Source organism: Pristiophorus japonicus, chromosome 13 (assembly GCF_044704955.1).
Source record: "Pristiophorus japonicus isolate sPriJap1 chromosome 13, sPriJap1.hap1, whole genome shotgun sequence".
In the NCBI taxonomy this organism is placed as follows: Eukaryota; Metazoa; Chordata; class Chondrichthyes; family Pristiophoridae; genus Pristiophorus; species Pristiophorus japonicus.
The window spans coordinates 19454395-19472666 of record NC_091989.1 but is presented as its reverse complement, the minus strand read 5'-3'; the positions used below and the strand labels follow the sequence as shown (position 1 = coordinate 19472666).

Genomic DNA, 18272 nt, shown 5'->3' with positions numbered 1-18272 from the left:
AGGTGCAGAAAAGATTTACGAGAATGATTTGCGGGATGAGGGACTTCAGTTACGAGGATAGACTGGAAAAGTTGGGATTGTTCTCCTTAGAGTAGAAAAGATAGTGAAGTGTCCAAAATCACGAAGGGTCTGGACAAAGTAGATAGAGAAAAACTGTTCCCATTGGCAGAAGAATCGAGAACCAGAGGACACAGATTTAAGGTGATTGGCAAAAGACCCAAAGGTGACACAAGGAAAACTTTTTTTGCACAGGGAGTGGTTAGGATCTGGAATGCACTGCCTGAAGCGTGGTGGAGGCAGACTCAATCACAGCTTTCAAAAGGGAGTTGGATAAGTATCTGAAATAAAAAAATTGCAGGACTATGGGGAAAGGGCGGGAAGTGGGACTAACTGAGGTGCTCTTACAAAGAGCCAGCACGGGCTCGATGGGCCGATTGGCCTTCTTCCGTGCTGTAACCATTCTATGATTCTATGAACTTCACACCACAGAGACCGCCAAGATCTTTGTGGGAAGCTTACTTTGGGGCCAGCGACAAATGCCTTTGCTTTACCACTGACCACAAATTATGGGCCAATTTTTAAAAATATTGCCTTGAATAGGAGGAAGTACGATTCCCCAAGATCAGGCAGCTCTTGGTCACCAAGCTGGCCCAAAGTGACAAATCCCTTTGCAATCAATGGATCTCTTCCAAGACATATATGCCTGTCTGAGATGTTACTGGAATGGCCTGGAGGCCAACAGACCCAACATCGCAGATCTCTGCATGGAGAACATAAACTTCAGTGGCGATCATTTTCACCTTCACCAGCTACGTGGTAATCTGGTGGAGAGGATCACCTGTCCGTTGTAGTATGCGCCCGATTTTCATCCCGTTGATTTCAGGTGGCCAAGATGAAAATCAACCCAGTATAGATTTTTTTTTAAATAGACAATGGAGGAGCTCTTGCAACAAAAAAAGTACTCTTGCGCAAACTTCTCCTCTTCTTTAAAGGAGCATCATCTTTCTGTATGTGCTGTTAACTTGTATAGGTGTTTGCTGCAGTTCCTTAAGTATTTTGATTGTTTTTGCCACTGTCTTATTTGTTTCACTATAACCTCAGGCAAACGAATACAAGTAGATTAGTATGCATCACACATTAATATGATGCAAGGACACTATGCTGAATAACATTATGTACAGCCTACCATATTTAGAGGCTTACAGAGTTAAGTCAAAACTTTGAAATGGTTGCTAATTACTGTGCTTGTGATCGTGTCGTCAAATTGAGGTCATAAGATCCATGCTGTATATCTAAACATTATATAATAACAGATCAAAATAGTTTCTAGATATGATATTTGATTATTCTGAAATTCCAAAGGCTATGGGAAACATTTTCTGACTTTGTGCTCAGGGTGGAGAGACCTGCATTAAAAATTCAGGTGCATATGCCTACAATTTTACAACCATTTAATATTGGCTGGATGATTGTGTGTGGCAAACGCGAGTTTCATATGCATTCTCAGTGCGGAAGGCACCCCACTGGCAGTGCAAAGTCAGAAAATTACTCCTTTAGAGTCAAAAATGGAAGCACTAAAATGGAGGTCAGATAGAGCACAGGTCAGAATTCATAGACTAGCCCAGACAAATTAGGTAAATTTGCCTCGCAGCAAACCATACAGAAGTGCATTTCCATTACTGACACGATAATGCAAATCTAGGCTCTTTTCAGCATGTAGAGTTAGACAGACACAGAATTTGCTCAGGAACACTTAATGAAAATGCTGCCAACTGATTTGTCTTTCAAGGTTGCTGACAGTCTAATACAATGTAATGGAGATACAGTGTGTGTTGAGTGACGTGCCTGACAGTAAACTAGAAAAAAACATTTTATCTCTGGCTGAATCTGGTTGCAGTCTCTTCGTATACACAGCGTTAGCTGAATGCCAACAGTAGAAGGCAAGAGCATTCCATATTCAGGTTAAAATATTATGCTTCTGAAAATAAATAAAGTGGAAACATTCCAAGTGTTGTTAACAGTTTATTAAGCCCATGAACCTCCCAGGGGAAGATTTGCTCTGGCTATTATGTACATCAAAATTGTAAATACATTCATGAGGATTTCCTCTGGGCAGTACTTCTACTGAAATTGTATGTGTTAAAAAAGATCTTGTTTACGATTTTACTGGAAATATTCACCCGAGGAAATCTTAATGCCCTTTAATTACAATTTCACTACACACATTCTTCTCCTGCTAGGATGGGTTTCTAATCGCATCTTTTGGTCCATGTGCATCAAATTAAAATGTGACTGAAATTCCATTTGGGCACGAATTGCTGAGCACTGGATTCCATCATCAGAAAGTGACTCCCCGAATCACTCTTCTGAATGCTGGGAAAATCAGAAGGGTTAATTCTGGAATTGAGTGATCCAGGTCACACGAGAATGTCAAGTTACAGGAAAACACGCACCAGACAAATGGCTGATAGATGCTTGTGATTCCAGTGTCAAAGTGGGAAAATGGTGGGTCAGGTGCGTTTCAAACATAAGTACAGGTATTTAATTGAAAGCAACAGAAAAGTGGGCAAAACAGAATAGCATTTAGCATATTATAAAACTATTAGACTAAAACCTTGAATTGATTAAATCTGATCTTAGTAGATTAAGTGAATGGGTAAAACTGGGGCAAATGAATTTCAATATAGACAAGTGTGGGGTCATCCACTTTGGACTGATAAATGATAAATCAGAGTACTTTCTAAATGGTGAAAAGCTAGAAGCAGTGGAAGTCCAAAGAGACTTAGGGGTCCATGTACATAGATCATTAAAATGTCATGGACAAGTACAAATGATAATCAAAAAGGCTAATGGAAGCGGCTATAGGGAGGGAGGAACTTAATACAATCACTAATGAAGTAGTACTCGGTAAAATAAAGGCACTAAAGGCAGACAAGTCTCCTGAACCTGATGGCTTACATCCTAAGGTCTTAAAAGAAGTGGTTACAGATATAGTGGATGCATTGGTTGTAATCTACCAAAATTCCTTGGATTCTGGGACGGTCCCAGCAGATTGGAAAACCGCAAATGTAACACTCCTATTTAAAAAAGGAAGCAAACAAAAAGCAGGAAATTATAGACCAATTAGCCTAACATCTGTCGTTGGGAAAATGCTGGAGTCCATTATTAAGGAAGCAGTAGCAGGACATTTGGGAAAGCATGATTCAATCAAGCAGAGTCAGCATGGTTTTACGAAAAGGAAATCATGTTTGACAAATTTGCTGGAGTTCTTTGAGGATGTAACAAGCAGGCTGGATAAAGGGAAAACCAGTGGATGTGGTGTATTTGGATTTCCAGAAGGCATTCGATAAGGTGTCACATAAAAGCTTATGGCACAAGATAAAAGTTCATGGGGTTGGGGGTAATATATTAGCATGGATAGAGGATTGGCTAACTAACAGAAAACAGAGAGTCGAGTTAAATGAGTCTTTTTCCGGTTGGCAAACAGTAACTATTTCTAATCTATGTTAATGACTTGGATGAAGGGACCGAGTGTAATGTAGCCAAGTTTGCTGATGATACAAAGATGGGTGCGAAAGCGAATTGTGAGGTCACAAAAAACTTGCAAAGGGATATAGACAGGCTAAGTGAGCGAGCAAAAATTTGGCCGATGGAGTACAATGTGGCAAAATGTGAGGTTATCCACTTTGGCACAAAAAATAGAAAAGCAAATTATATAATTTAAATGTAGAAAAATTGCCAAGTGCTGCAGTACAGAGGGACCTCGGGGTCCTTGTGCATGAAACACAAAATGTTAGTATGCAGGTACAGCAAGTAATCAGGAAGGCAAATTAAATGTTGGCCTTTATTGCAAGGGAGATAGAGTATAAAAGCAGAGAAGTCCTGCTACAATTGTACAGGGTATTGCTAAGGCCACACCTGGAGCACTGCGTACAGTTTTGGTCTATGTATTTAAAGAAGGATCATCATTATAGGCAGTCCCTTGGAATCGAGGAACACTTGCTTCCACTCTTAGAATGAGTTTTAGGTGGCTGAACAGTCCAATACGAGAGCTATAGTCCCTGCAACAGGCGGAACAGACAGTCGTTGAGGGTAAGGGAGGGTGGGACAGGTTTGCCGCGCCTTCCTTCCGCTGCCTGCGCTTGTTTTCTGCATGCACTCGGCGATGAAACTCGAGGCGTCAGCCCCCTCCCGGATGCACTTCCTCCACTCAGGGCGGTCTTTGGCCAGGGACTACCAGGTGTCGGTGGGGATGCCGCACTTTATCAGGGAGGCTTTGAGGGTGTATTTGTAACGTTGCCTCTGTCCATCTTTGGCTCGTTTGCCATGAAGGAGTTCCGAGTAGAGCGCTTGCTTTGGGAGTTTCGTGTCTGGCATGCGGACAATGTGGCCTGCCCAGCAGAGCTGATCAAGTGTGGTCAGTGCTTCAATGCTGGGGATGTTGGCCTGGTCGAGGACGCTAATGTTGGTGCGTCTGTCCTCCCAGGGAATTTGTAGGAATCTTGCGGAGGCATCGTTGATGGTATTTCTCCAGCGACTTGAGGTGTCTACTGCACATGGTCCATGCCTCAGCCATACAGGAGGGCAGGTACTACTACAGCCCTGTAGACCATGAGCTTGGTGGTAGATTTGAGGGCCTGGTCTTCGATCACTCTTCCTCAGGCGACCGAAGGCTGCGCTGGCGCATTGGAGGCGGTGTTGAATCTCCTCATCAATGTCTGCTTTTGTTGATAAGAGGCGCTTGAGGTATGGGAAATGGTTCACGTTGTCCAGGGCCGTGCCGTGGATCTTGATGACTGGGGGGCAGTGCTGTGCGGCGAGGACAGGCTGGTGGAGGACCTTTGTCTTACGGATGTTTAGCGTAAGGCCCATGCTTTCTTACACTTCAGTAAATACGTCGACTATATCCTGGAATTGAGGCTCAATGTGCGCAGACGCCGGTGTCATCCGTACTGTAGCTCAATGACAGAGGTTGGGGCGGTCTTGGACCCGGCCTGCAGGCGGCGAAGGTTAAACAGCTTCCCACTGGTTCTGTAGTTTAGTTCCACTCCAGCGGGGGTTTGTTGACTGTGAGGTGGAGCATGGCAGCGAGGAAGATTGAGAAGAGGGTTGGAGCGATGACGCAGCCCTGTTTGACCCCCGGTCCAGACGTGGATTGGGTCTGTAATGGATCCGTTGGTAAGGGTCACGGCCTTCATTTCGTAGTGGAGCAGGCAAAGGATGTTGATGAACTTTTGGGGGCATCCGAAACGGAGGACGACGCTCCATAGACCCTCACAGTTGACAGTGTAAAAGGCCTTTGTAAGGTCGAAGAAGGCCATGTATAAGGGCTGGCGCTGCTCCCTGCATTTTTCCTGCAGCTGTCACGCTGCAAAGATCATATCCGTTGTGCCCCGTATGGGAAGAAATCTGCACTGTGACTCCGGGAGGAGCTCCTCGGCCACAGGGAGAAGACGGTTGAGGAGGACTCTCGCGACAACTTTCCCAGTGGCTGATAGCAGGGAGATTCCTCTTAGTTGCCGCAGTCGGACTTATCCCCTTTTTTAAAGGTGGTCACTATCACTGCATCTCTGAGATCTCCTGGCATGCTCTCCTCCTCCAGGTGAGAGAGATGAGGTCATGTATCCATGTCAACAGCACCTCTACACCATACTTTAGCGCCTCAGCAGGGATTCCATCCGCTCCCATTGCCTTGTTGTCTTGAGCTGTCTTATGGCTTTTCCTACCTCGTGCAACGTTGGGGTTTCACTGAGGTGGTGGTGGGTCGCATGCTGCAGGATGGAGTCAAGGCAGAGTCTCAATTGAGGAGATCTTTGAAGTGCTGCTTCCAGCGGGCCCTGACTGCCTCGAAGTCCTTGATGAGTGTTTCCCCGTTCTTGGCCAACAGTGGGGTGGGGCCTTGGGAGTTTGGACCGATTGTGGCATTGGCTGCGATGAAGAATCCTCGCACATCATGGCTGTCGGCCAGTTGTTGTAACTCTTGTGCTTTCTCCATCCAAAGAAGGATCTACTTGCATTGGAGGATGTTCAGAGAAGGTTCACTAGGTTGATTCCGGAGATGAGGGGGTTGACTTATGAAGATAGGTTGAGTAAGTTGGGCCTATACACAATGGTGTTCAGAAGAATGAGAGGTGATCTTATTGAAACATAGAAGATAATGAAGGGGCTCGACAAGGTGGATGCAGAGAGGATACTTCCACTCAGGGGAAACTAAAACTAGGGGACATAGAATAAGGGGCTGACCATTTAAAATTGAGATGAGGAGGAATTTCTTCTCACAGAGCGTTGTAAATCTATGGAATTCTCTGCCCCAGAGAGCTGAGGCTGGGTCATTGAATATATTTAAGGCAGAGATAGATAGAATTTTGAGCGATAAGGGAGTAAAGGGTTACGGGGAGCTGGCAGTGAAGTGGAGCTAAAGCCATGATCAGATCAGCCATGATCTTATCGAATGGCGGAGCAGGCTCGAGGGGCCAAATGGCCTACTCCTGCTCCTATTTCTTATGTTCTTATGAATGCTGACCTTTATATCTAGAGGACTAGAATGCAAGGGGTTAGAAGTCATACTACAAGCTGTACAAAGCCCTGGTTAGATCATACCTGGAGTACTGTGTTCAGTTCATTGGCCTTAGTTGTGGCTCAGTAGATAGCACACTCGCCTCTGAGTCAGAAGGTTGTGGGTTCAAGTTTTGAGCACAACAAAAATCTAGGCTGACACTCCAGTGCAGTGCTGAGGGAGTAATGCAGGGTTGGAGGTGCCGTCTTTTGAATGAGACGTTAAACCGAGGCCCCGTCTGTCCTCTCAAAATATCCCATGGCACTATTGCAAAGAAGAGCAGGGGAGTTATCCCTGGTGTCCTGGCCAATATTTATCCCTCAATCAACATAACAAAAACAGATTATCTGGTTATTAGCACATTGCTGTTTATGGGAGCTTGCTTGTGCGCAAAATTGGCTGCCGAGTTTCCTACATTACAATAGTAACTACAATCCAAAAGTAATTCAATGGCTGTAAAGCACTTTGAGATGTCCAGTGGTCGTGAAAGGCACTAACTATATAAACCAAAGTCTTTCTTTAAGTCTTTCTCTTAGTCCTTCTTTTCGAGGGAGTGCAGCATATATGTACTAGAATGATACCTGGACTCAAAGGGTTAAATTACGAGGCGAGATTACACAACTAGGGTTGTATTCTCTGGAATCTAGAAGATTAAGGGCTGATTTGATCGAAGTTTTCAAAATATTAACGGGAACTGATAGGGTAGATATAGAGAAACTATTTTTGCTGGTTGGGGAATCTAGGACTGGGTACATAGCCTAAAAATTAGAGCCAGACCTTTCAGGAGTGAAATTAGTTTTTAGTGTAGGAAACAAAGAAACTAAACATTTAACCATAGATACTAAATGAACCAGAAACTTCTGCATGCGAAGGTTGGTAGAAGTTTGGAACTCTCTTCCACAAACGGCAAGTGATGCTGGATCAATTGTTAATTTTACATCTGAGATTGATAGATTTCCGTTAACCAAAGGTATTAAGGGATATGGGGCAAAGGCGGGTATATGGAGTTTTCCCACGGATCAGCCATCATCTCATTAAATGGCAGAACAGGCTCAAGGAGCTAAATGGCCCAATCCTCTTCCTATGTTCTTGTACCTTACCGTGGAGAGACAATGGGTGGAATCTTTGCCATTATTCCCCACACAATAAGTTCTGAATCTTGGCCTTCTCTAGAGATAGTGACTGCAGCCAAGAGGGGCAGTAGAATGACCCTGATCACTTTAACACACGTGTTAGATAGTGCCCTTATAGCAGACAGGTGATAATAGTGCTCCAAGATTGGCAACGAGGAAAAGAAACAGAGAACCCAGGAGTTCAGGACCCTGCCTCCGATTTTCCCCTTTCCCTTAGAGGAAGTGGCTGGTCATGTTGGACATCATCTTCTGCTCCCACATAACCCTCTACAGCATTGACAAAGGCCTGGGAGCAGGTCACCTACTGTCTTGGCCGGCCAATGGTACAGGAATGGTAAAATAAATATCTTTTAAATAAGGGCAAATAATAATTAGTGTAGGAAACAAAGAAACTAAGCATTTAACCATAGATACTAACTAAATGAACCAGAAACTGGGATTACTGCCAAAGAAGCAAAGTCAGATATAAACTGACTCTCGCCAAGGTGCGTCATTAAAAAGTTAGCACTGATCGAAAATAAATAGCACAATAATAAAGAAAAAAAATCCCCATGTCATCTGGTATATCATACCACTGCACCCTGCTGACTGCTTAATTAATTTCAGAGCTTTCATTTTCTGTTGGCCCCATATTTCATTTCAACTACACAAAATATGTTACGCAGTACCTTATCGCACTCGCACAACCATCTGTTAATCATCACAATCTTTGGTTTAGTGACAGGTTCACCCTCTGATTTTCAATCATGTAGAAGATTTCCTGGACCTGACTTGTCTTAGGTGTAAGCTCTGTATGCCAATAGTGGGCCTTTCAGTATAAGCTGGCTAATGGGCTAAAACATATATATTTTTCAATATATTTTGGTTTACTTTTTTGCTTTTAGAACATCTCTGTTTTCTGTGTTGCTGCAAATGTATTTGCTCTATTAGTTTTATAGTAAATAGTTTGTAAAATATTTAGTACTTTCTCTCTTTGATCTCTGGATTGCGAACCACCATTGTACTTGTCAATAATGTAGCATGGCAAAGATCATCCATCTTCTCCTGGCAGAAGATGATTCCTTTTCCATTGTGAGATACCGAAGGTGAATACTGTTGCATTGGAGAACACATACAGCTTTTTGTTATGTAGAATGTGCACAGCTTGCTAGGCTGACATTTATTGCCCATCCACAGATTTCCCGAGGTCTGAGACAGTTGAGTGGCTTGCTAGACCACCTCTGAGGGCAGTGAAAAGACAACCACATTGGCACGGGACTGGTGACATAAAGGGAAGACCAGGTAAGGATGCATGTCTCCTTCCCTAAAGGAAGTTAGTGAACCAGTTTGTTTTTTAACAATAGTCCGACAGCTTCATGGTCACTTAATAGCAAGTATACAGCAGTCCTATTTCTACTCATTTTAATAAAACAAGCCAATCAGGGGGACTGGAGGACTGCTAACATCGTACCATTGTTTAAAAAGAGAGAAAGGGATAGACCGAGTAATTATAGGCCAGTCAGCCTAACTTCGGTGGTGGGTAAATTATTGGAAAAAATTCAGAGGGACAGGATAAATCTTCATTTAGAAAGACATGGATTAATCAAGGACAGTCAGCATGGATTTGTCAAGGGAAGGTCGTGTCTGACTAACTTCATTGAATTTTTTGAGGAGGTAACAAGGAGGGTTGATGTAGTGTATATGGATTTTGATAAGGTCCCACATGGCAGACTGGCCACAAAAGTAAAAGCCCATGGGATCCAAGGCAAAGTGGCAAGTTGGATTCAAAATTGGCTCAGAGGCAGGAAGCAAAGGGTAATGGTTGATGGGTGTTTCTGTGACTGGAAGGATGTTTCCAGTAGGGTTCCGCAGGGCTCAGTGCTGGGTCTTTTGCTTTTTGCGTAATATATCAATGATTTAGACTTGAATGTAGGGAGTATGATTAAGAAGTTTGCAGATTATACAAAAACTGGCCATGTGGTTGATAATGAAGAAGAAAGCTATAAGCTGCAGGAAGATATCAATAGACTGGTCAGGTGGGCAGAACAGTGGCAAATGGAATTCAATCCGGAGAAGTGTAAGGTAATTCATTTGGGGAGGGCTAACAAGACAAGGGAATACACAATAAATGGTAGGATACTGAGAAGTGTAGAGGAACAAAGGGACCTTGGAGTGCATATCCACAGATCCCTGAAGGTAGCAGGACAGGTAGGTAAGGTTGTTAAGAAGGCATACGGGATACTTGCCTTTATTAGCCGAGGCATTGAATATAAGGGCAGGGAGGTTATGCTTAAACTGTATAAAACACTAGTTAGGCTACAGCTAGAGTACTGCGTGCAGTTCTGGTCACCACATTACAGGAAAGAAGTAATTGCATTAAAGAGGGTACAGAGGAGATTTACAAGGATGTTGCCTGGACTGGGGAATTTCAGCTATGAGGAAAGATTGGATAGGTTGCGATTGTTTTCTTTGGAACAGAAGGCTGAAGGGAGACCTAATTGAGGTGTATAAAATTATGAGGGGCCAAGATAGAGTGGATAGGAAGGGCCTATTTTACTTAGCAGAGGGGTCAACAACCAGGGCATAGATTTAAAGTAATTGGTAGGTGGTTTAGAGAGGATTTGAGGTTTTTTTTTTCACCCGGTTGATGGTGGGGGTATGGAACTCACTGCCTGAAAGGGTGGTAGAGGCAGAAACCCTCACCACATTTAAAACCACATTTGGATATGCACTTGAAGTGCCTTAACCTATAAGGCTACGGACCAAGAGCTGGAAAGTGGGATTCGGTTGGATATCTCTTTTTCGTCCAGCACGGACATGATGGGTCGAATGGACTTCCTTCCACGCTGTAAATTTCTATTATTCTATGAGAGGGGGAGAGAGAGAGAGACAGAGAGCAGGAGAGAGAGAGACACACAGAGGGGGAGAGGGAGATAAAGAAGGAAGGAGGGAAGGAAAGAAGGAGGGAGGGAGGAAAAGGAGGAGGGAGAGAAAGACAAAGGGAGGGAGGGAGGGAGGGAGGGAGTGTGAGAGTAGGTCTAACTCAGAAGAAAAACAGGTGAACCTGACATTCGGAAAATAAACTTTGCAGATTATTCCATTAACACAGAAAAACTGGCGATTCAATTTGCGGTCTTTTTATTCAATAACAAAACAAGATTTTTTATATTTCACGTGCATGGGTGTACCATCATAAGTGTAATATTTTCCAGCTACGTAATTTCTCACTTTACACTGACCCAGAACTGACTCAATTAATGCACCAAAAGCAGTTTACCTCAATAATTTTCACATTCAATGTCTGAATTCTTATTACCTATATACTGGGCCTGAAAATGTTTATATATTTAAATATATACACACACACACACACACACACACACATAATCATCATCATAGGCAGTCCCTCATATCGAGGATGATTTGCTTCCACACCAAAAAGGGATGAGTTCACAAGTGTTTTAATGAAGGACCTAATATTCCAGGTCCTGAACTACATGTTGAAGGATGGAAGATGCCTGTGCGTGGATTTTTTTTAACGTGTGGTGGCCGTTGCACACCAGCCACGACACAGGCTTGACAGAGCTAGGTCTTGGTCCGGTGGCAAGGATTAACCAAGACAACTGGAGACCAGCACTGCTGCACGGACCTAGTGCGCACACATATTGGATGTGGGCTGGCCCGTGCTGCTCCGGGCCCTCGCCGCTCCTGCGCCCCAACCTCACCACACTCCTGCTGTACCTGCCCACGCTCCAATCAGCGACCTGGACCTTAGTGATGTCCAATCCAGTCGCCCTCTTCACGGCCATTGCTCTCCAGCATGCGCTGTACCTTGAAGTGGTATGCTCCTTTGAAGGCCCCGACCTGATGATGGTTCTTGCAGGTCGGGCCGCACGTTGCTCTTTTGAGGGCCCTGACACACAATATATACACGCGCGCACATATATACATGCGCGCGCACACACACAATATATATATATATATACACACATGTGCGCGCACACACACAATATATATACACATGCGCCGCACACAATATATATATATATGCGCGCGCACACTAACACACACACACACGGAGAAGAACCTGGGGCAGAAAGGGCATCTCGGTTACCCCATCAATCACCACCCGCCACATCCCTCCCATTTAGACTTGTTAAAAGTGCCAAAAAGTACACAAGAACCATGGAAAAGTTATTAGAATATCTGGTTATTGGAGCTCATAACTGCTAGCTTTAATCATTGGTCATTTGTTTTTCTGGAGAGAGGTGAAAACCACTTCATATAAAACAAGATCTGTATTTGCAATAGCCTGACTGTAATGGTATTGATGTCATAATGAAATTACTTAGATCCTTGTTTCTCTATCATATTTATGGTAGAAATGGAACACTTAATATTAATGGATCAAACACAGAGTTTATCCCATTCATGAATGGGTCCACTTAGCCTGCCCATAAAATTATTCCCTTTTTACCCCGAATCAGATATCTCTATAAAAATGAGATCGAGTTATATTACAGGGAGGAAAGAGGGTAACTGAGCGGGCAGGTCAGATTGATCAATGGTCTCCTCCTGCCCAAAATCTAATATTCTGCTATGTATCACTCTCTTATACCTGCGCATTTCACACACGAGTCGGTTCACCCCTTACTTGTGTGACATTTATTAACATTGTTTAAGATTTCATCATTGCTTACCAACTGGAAGCTAATGAGATGACCAATTTAGCGGTGACTCCATCTACAATTCATACTGAAGTGCAATTACATTACATAGAGTGTACAGCACAGGAACAAGCCATTTGGCCCAACTTGTCCATGCTCCACACTAGCCTTCACCCACCCCTCTTCATCTAATCCTATCAGCTGAAACTTCTATTCCTTTCTCCCACATATTTTATCTAGCTTCTCCTTAAATTAGGCTGACCATATCTCCCAGTTTTCTGGGGAAAGACCCCGGATTAGGTACTGTGTCCCCGGGCAAACAACATCCCCGGAAGAGTCCCCATTTCAGGAAACACAGCCCCGCATAGAGCCATATTCATTGGTCTGTTGTTCAGCAGGAGTTGGAGTTTAACATTATTTTTTGGATAAACTGTAAAAATTCAATCTTATATTAATGCAAGTTGCAGTTGTTCTGACATTTTTTTTGTCCTAACTCTCAATATTTTATGTGAATTTATAAATCTAACAAGGTCAAATTACTAATTACTATTAAATACCATTTTTTTTATTAAAGGTTAATTGTTCTGCTCAGCAATCTTAACTAGTACCACTATTCAGAGTCATTCACCTTCTCCCCGCACCCCATTAGCGTGAATCAATATAAAATGCCCTTTGAAACGGATTTCTTTTTTTGGCTTTTACAAGTAATGTATTTATTTATTTCGTGAACCACTTATGGATGAAAGACCATCACTATTTGTTTTCACTTACCAGTATCCAAAATAGTCCTTGAATTCTTGGGAAAGCATATGAGCAAGTTCTCGTTTTCCAGAGGCCTGGGGTCCTGTCAGAACCAGCATGGGGTATGGAATATCGATGTTAGGCAAGGTGCTGCAGAGAAAAGCAAGTAATGGTTTCTTAAAAAGCTCTTGTTAGAAGTTCTGTAACGAGAAGTAGAATAAAAAGGTACACTTTTCACAAGAACAGAGCAGGAGTGCTAGAGAATTAAACATTTTACTGTACATAGCATCAATCGGATGAGATGTTAGAAACATAGAAAATAGGTGCAGGAGTAGGTCATTCAGCCCTTCGAGCCTGCACCACCATTCAATAAGATTATGGCTGATCCTTCCCTCAGTACCCCTTTCCTGTTTTCTCTCCATACCCCTTGATTCCCTTAGCCGCAAGGGCCATATCTAACTCCCTCTTGAATATATCCAATGAACTGGCATCAACAACTCTCTGCGGCAGGGAATTCCACAGGTTAACAACTCTCTGACTGAAGAAGTTTCTCCTCATCTCAGTCCTAAATGGCTTACCCCTTATCCTAAGACTGTGTTCTCCTGGTTCTAGACTTCCCCAACATCAGGAACAATCTACCTGGCATCTAACCTGTCCAGTCCCATCAGAATCTTGTATGTTTTTATGAGATCCTCCCTCATCCTTCTAAACTCCAATGTATAAAGGCCCAGTTGATCCAGTCTCTCCTCATATGTCAGTCCAGCCATCCCGGGAATCAGTCTGGTGAACCTTCGCTGCACTCCCTCAATAGCAAGAACGTCCTTCCTCAGATTAGGAGACCAAAACTGAACACAATATTCCAGGTGAGGCCTCACCAAGGCCCTGTACAACTGCAGTAAGACCTCCCTGCTCCTATACTCAAATCCCCTCGCTATGAAGGCCAACGTACCATTTGCCTTCTTTACCACCTGCTGTACCTGTATGTCAACTTTCAATGACTGATGAACCATGACACCCAGGTCTCATTGCACCTGCCCTTTTCCTAACCTGCTGCCATTCAGATAATATTCTGTCTTCGTGTTTTTGCCCCCAAAGTGGGTAACCTCACATTTATCCACATTATACTGCATCTGCCATACATTTGCCCACTCACCTAACCTGTCCAAGTCACCCTGCAGCTCTCACCGCCACCCAATTTAGTGTCATCTGCAAACTTGGAGATATTACACTGAGGCTCCGTCTGTCCTCTCAGGTGAACAGAAGAGATCCCAAGGCACTGTTTCAGAGAAAAGCAGGGGAGCGCTTCCCAGTGTCCTGGCCAATATTTATCCCTCAACCAACACCTAAAATAGATTATCTGGTCATTATCTCATTGCTGTTTGTGGGACATTGCCGTGTGCAAATTGACTGCTGCATTTCCTATATTACACAGTAACTACAATTCAAAAGTACTTAATCAACGGTAAAATGCTTTGTGACATCCTGAAGTCATGAAAGGCACTATATAAATGCAAGTCATTCTTTCGTTACAGGCAAATACAATGCTGGATTTCCCAGTCTTTCTTTGCAATTCACATAACTTATTATTTTTTTTGTGCTGATCAAATTGTGGCCTCTGTGACTAAGACTGCTGATTTAAATTGCTTTTATATTGCGTTTAGTGGCATGCCAGGGCACAAGGGTCCTGCCCAGCTGACGGCAAACCCAAAGTAAAATTTGCTGGATTCACCAAGGCCGGCAGCTGCGAAGATCTGCTTTGCTTTGACTTAGGTTTTCCTTGTTGCTATCCTTAGTCAATCAAGCAAATTTATTCCAGCATTGGATGGACAAAGCCTAGAGGTCAGTAGTTGATGGCACTTGCGCACACTAAACTCAACATAAAATTTACTATAATTCCTAATTTTACCCAACCATGATACTTAGGGGCCGAAATTGCTCCCCTGCCCGAAATGGGGCGCACGCATCCAGTTTCAATGGTTTTTACCACCGAGGCGGTTGAGGTCGCCTCTTGAGCAAAATTCCGCTGTTTTTTTAAATTCAGAGCCGGAAGTCGCTCTCAATGGGGGTGGTTATGCAACGGTGACAACACTAGAGGGGCGGAAGTTGGAGTCAGTGCAGAGTGGCCGCTGCGATGACATCATCATGGCGCCACGTCACCAGGGCTTTCCCCTTGACTTAAAGGGGAGAGCCTCCACGATCTTTAAACTTCGGTCCACTGGGCCACCAGGGAAGGTTTCAGCCGGGCCAGCGGCCTGGCGCCCAAGAGGGGGGGGCCAGGCTGCCTGTTGGTGGCCCGGCCGAACCTGGGGGCATAACTGTCGAGCCGACATGGCAGTCCGCTGACAAAAAAAACATGGCGGCGGCGGCAGTGCATCCTCCCCTTTAAGGGAAGCCACACTGCCAGTGCAGAAGGCTTTAGCCTCACTGGACCACAAGGAAAAAACAGGTTTTGGCATCGCCGGGCAGGCCAAAGATTTTCACGGCGTAATTTCACCAGGGGTGGGGGGGGGGGGGTAATAGATCGGCGATGCGCACTATGATGATGCACTTAACACGGATCAGCAGCAGCGAAGCGTTGACGGGGGGGGGGGTCACCGCCTGGATAACGCGGGAGCGGAATTTTGATAATGGCGACCATTACACGAAATGCGGTAGGCCAATGCACTCCACAGTCCAGCCGCCGCTTTCCGCTGTTAAGGAAAGGGGCAATTTCAGCCCCTTAGCGTGCTCTCTGTAAACTAGGTTCAGTCATCTTCATTCCATGCAGGATCTTTACTGTGGCAAAGAGAAAGAGAGATAGGGACAGAGCAGACATTAGTAAGATTTCTTCTCAGCACTCTACTAGTTTTAAACTCACATGTCAAAGGTGAAAGGTCAGATAACCTACTTTTCTCCTGCACTTCAATTCTGACCTCATTTAAGTTACCATCATGCTGTCCTATTTCTTCATGTTTCTACGGTACTCTGAATTTTGGCTTCCTGGGCTCAAAACAATGGGCCCGACTTTGATCACCCTACCGCCGGCTGCCGCCGCGTTTACTCAGTGGTCTCCCCGTTTTTTCACCGCTCTCCCCTCCATGCAAGATTGGTGAGGCCACCATATTGGTGGCTTGAAAGGACCGCTGGGGGGCGTGCGCTGGCGTGTAACGGCAGAAAAAGTCCTCCCACCTGTTCCCGCCAGAGATTCAATCCGAGCGGTCCTCCGCTCCCGCAGGAGAAAAGACCGCCGCGTGGAAAGTCTTACCTGGACGGTAGATATGAAGACTTGCAAGAAAAGGTTAGAGAAATGTTCTCTTTAATCCTGTTGCAACGATTTTGTTTGAAATGGTCCTCTAAAAGTTTTGTCATTTTTTGTTTTTTTATTTGCGTTCCCCCCTCCCTCAGCCCGACTCCAGCCTCGGCCCAACTTTGTCAAGGATTGCATTTGCCGGCCAGAATTCGACCTACCGGCCGCTACCGCCCAAAATTGCCGCGTAACGCCCATTTTTCCTGCCAGGTGTTTTGTTCCCCATTTTTTCACCAAACTTCTGCCCAAAGTACCGTCAGGATCTTAGCTGTCCTTTCGACGGTAAATGGGCAGAACTTGGCTTTGATCAAATTCAGGCCCATTGAATTTAATCAGACTTCAGAATAATTTCAGACTTTATTTTCCACTGGAAGTTAGGTGATTAAGTGAATCAAGAGCACTATCCTTTCTTTTCTGGAATGTGAATCCGACTGAGGGGATGAAATTTCACTTTCTTGCACATGATGGAGAAGGTCTTAAGTAGCAATCCAAGCTCAGCTTTTAATGACACAAGGAAAGTGATGAGCCCCAAAAGATGCCAGGAACCAAACCTAAAGCAATTTAATACCATGTTTAGCCTGGGAAATACTTGGCCTAAGAAATGCACAGGAAACATTCGAGAGGCCACAGTGAGATTTTGAAAAAAATACTGATTGATATAAATAAGTTTTGATTTTATTTAATGAATGCTCAAGCACAATCCAGATCCTTGTGCAGGAACATTTATCTCATTGCACGATATAGCATTATTATCTTGAATATTTCATAAAACAAATACACTGTGGGGCTAGAGAAATAGATCATCATCATAGGCAGTCCCTCGAAATTGAGGAAGACTTGCTTCCACTCTAAAAGTCAGTTCTTTGAACAGTCCAATATGGGAATTACAGTCTCTGTCACAGGTGGGACAGACAGTCATTGAAGGAAAGGGTGGGTGGGGAGTCTGGTTTGCCGCACACTCCTTCCGCTGCCTGCGTTTGCTTTCTGCATGCTCTCGGCAACGAGACTCGAGATGCTCAGCACCCTCCCGGGTACTCTTCCTCCATTAGGGCGGTCTTTGGCCAGGGACTCCCAGGTGCTGGTGGGGATGTTGCATTTTATCAAGGAGGCTTTGAGGGTGTCCTTGAAAAGTTTTCTCTGCCCACCTGGAGATCGCTTGCCCTGTAGGAGTTCCGAGTAGTGCATTTGCTTTAGGAGTCCTTGGTCAGGCATGCGAACAATGTGGCTCGCCCAACTGAGCTGGTCGAGCGTGGTCAGTGCTTCGATGCTGGGAATGTTAGCCTGATCGAGGACACTAACGTTGGTGCGTCTGTCCTTCCAGGGGATTTGCAGGATCTTGCGAAGACATTATTGGTGGTAGTTCTCCAGCGATTTAAGGTGTCTACTGTATATGGTCCACATCTCTGAGCCATACAGGAGGGCGGGAGCATCATGCTAATTGGTTTCAACCAAGGCCAATTTCCTGTGATTTCCCAGACTCGGTGCCAATTACATATTCATGGCAAGCCTCAGTCCATATCAAAATTATGTAATTTTTACAGGCTGCTAGGGAAATTAAAGAGATGCAGCCACTTAAAAGGTAAGCATCTTGTAATGTGAGCTCTTTTGAAGATGTCACTCTTCTGTCACTGTAGACCTGAAGCTGCAGATGCTAGCAATGCCAGTGGACCAACATCCTGCCTCCCTCTCATCGTGTACAAGCTTAGCACAGTTACACACATCCCAGAGAATGAGCTAAACTGGTGAGTCACAGACCAGTGAGGAGGAGCAGGAACCTGCTGACCACCATCAAGGGGCCCCTGTACTTGAGTAAATGCTCCGGTATGGTGATATTAGGCAACTATGCCACATTCCTGATGTTAGTTAATAGGAAAGGTGATGAAATCGCCCGTGATGCTGACCGATGCATC

The 18272-nt window shown here is 44.4% G+C and overlaps 1 protein-coding gene across 2 annotated transcripts in view; it reads right to left on the bottom strand.

The window, feature by feature from the left end:
- lrguk (leucine-rich repeats and guanylate kinase domain containing) overlaps positions 1-18272 on the bottom strand; it is a 161564-nt gene that overhangs the window by 108383 nt on the left and 34909 nt on the right. For both annotated transcript variants that reach the window (XM_070897192.1, XM_070897193.1), the window contains one exon: positions 13107-13226. In XM_070897192.1, the coding sequence (XP_070753293.1) occupies positions 13107-13226 (120 nt within the window). The remainder of the gene's footprint in view (positions 1-13106; positions 13227-18272) is intronic.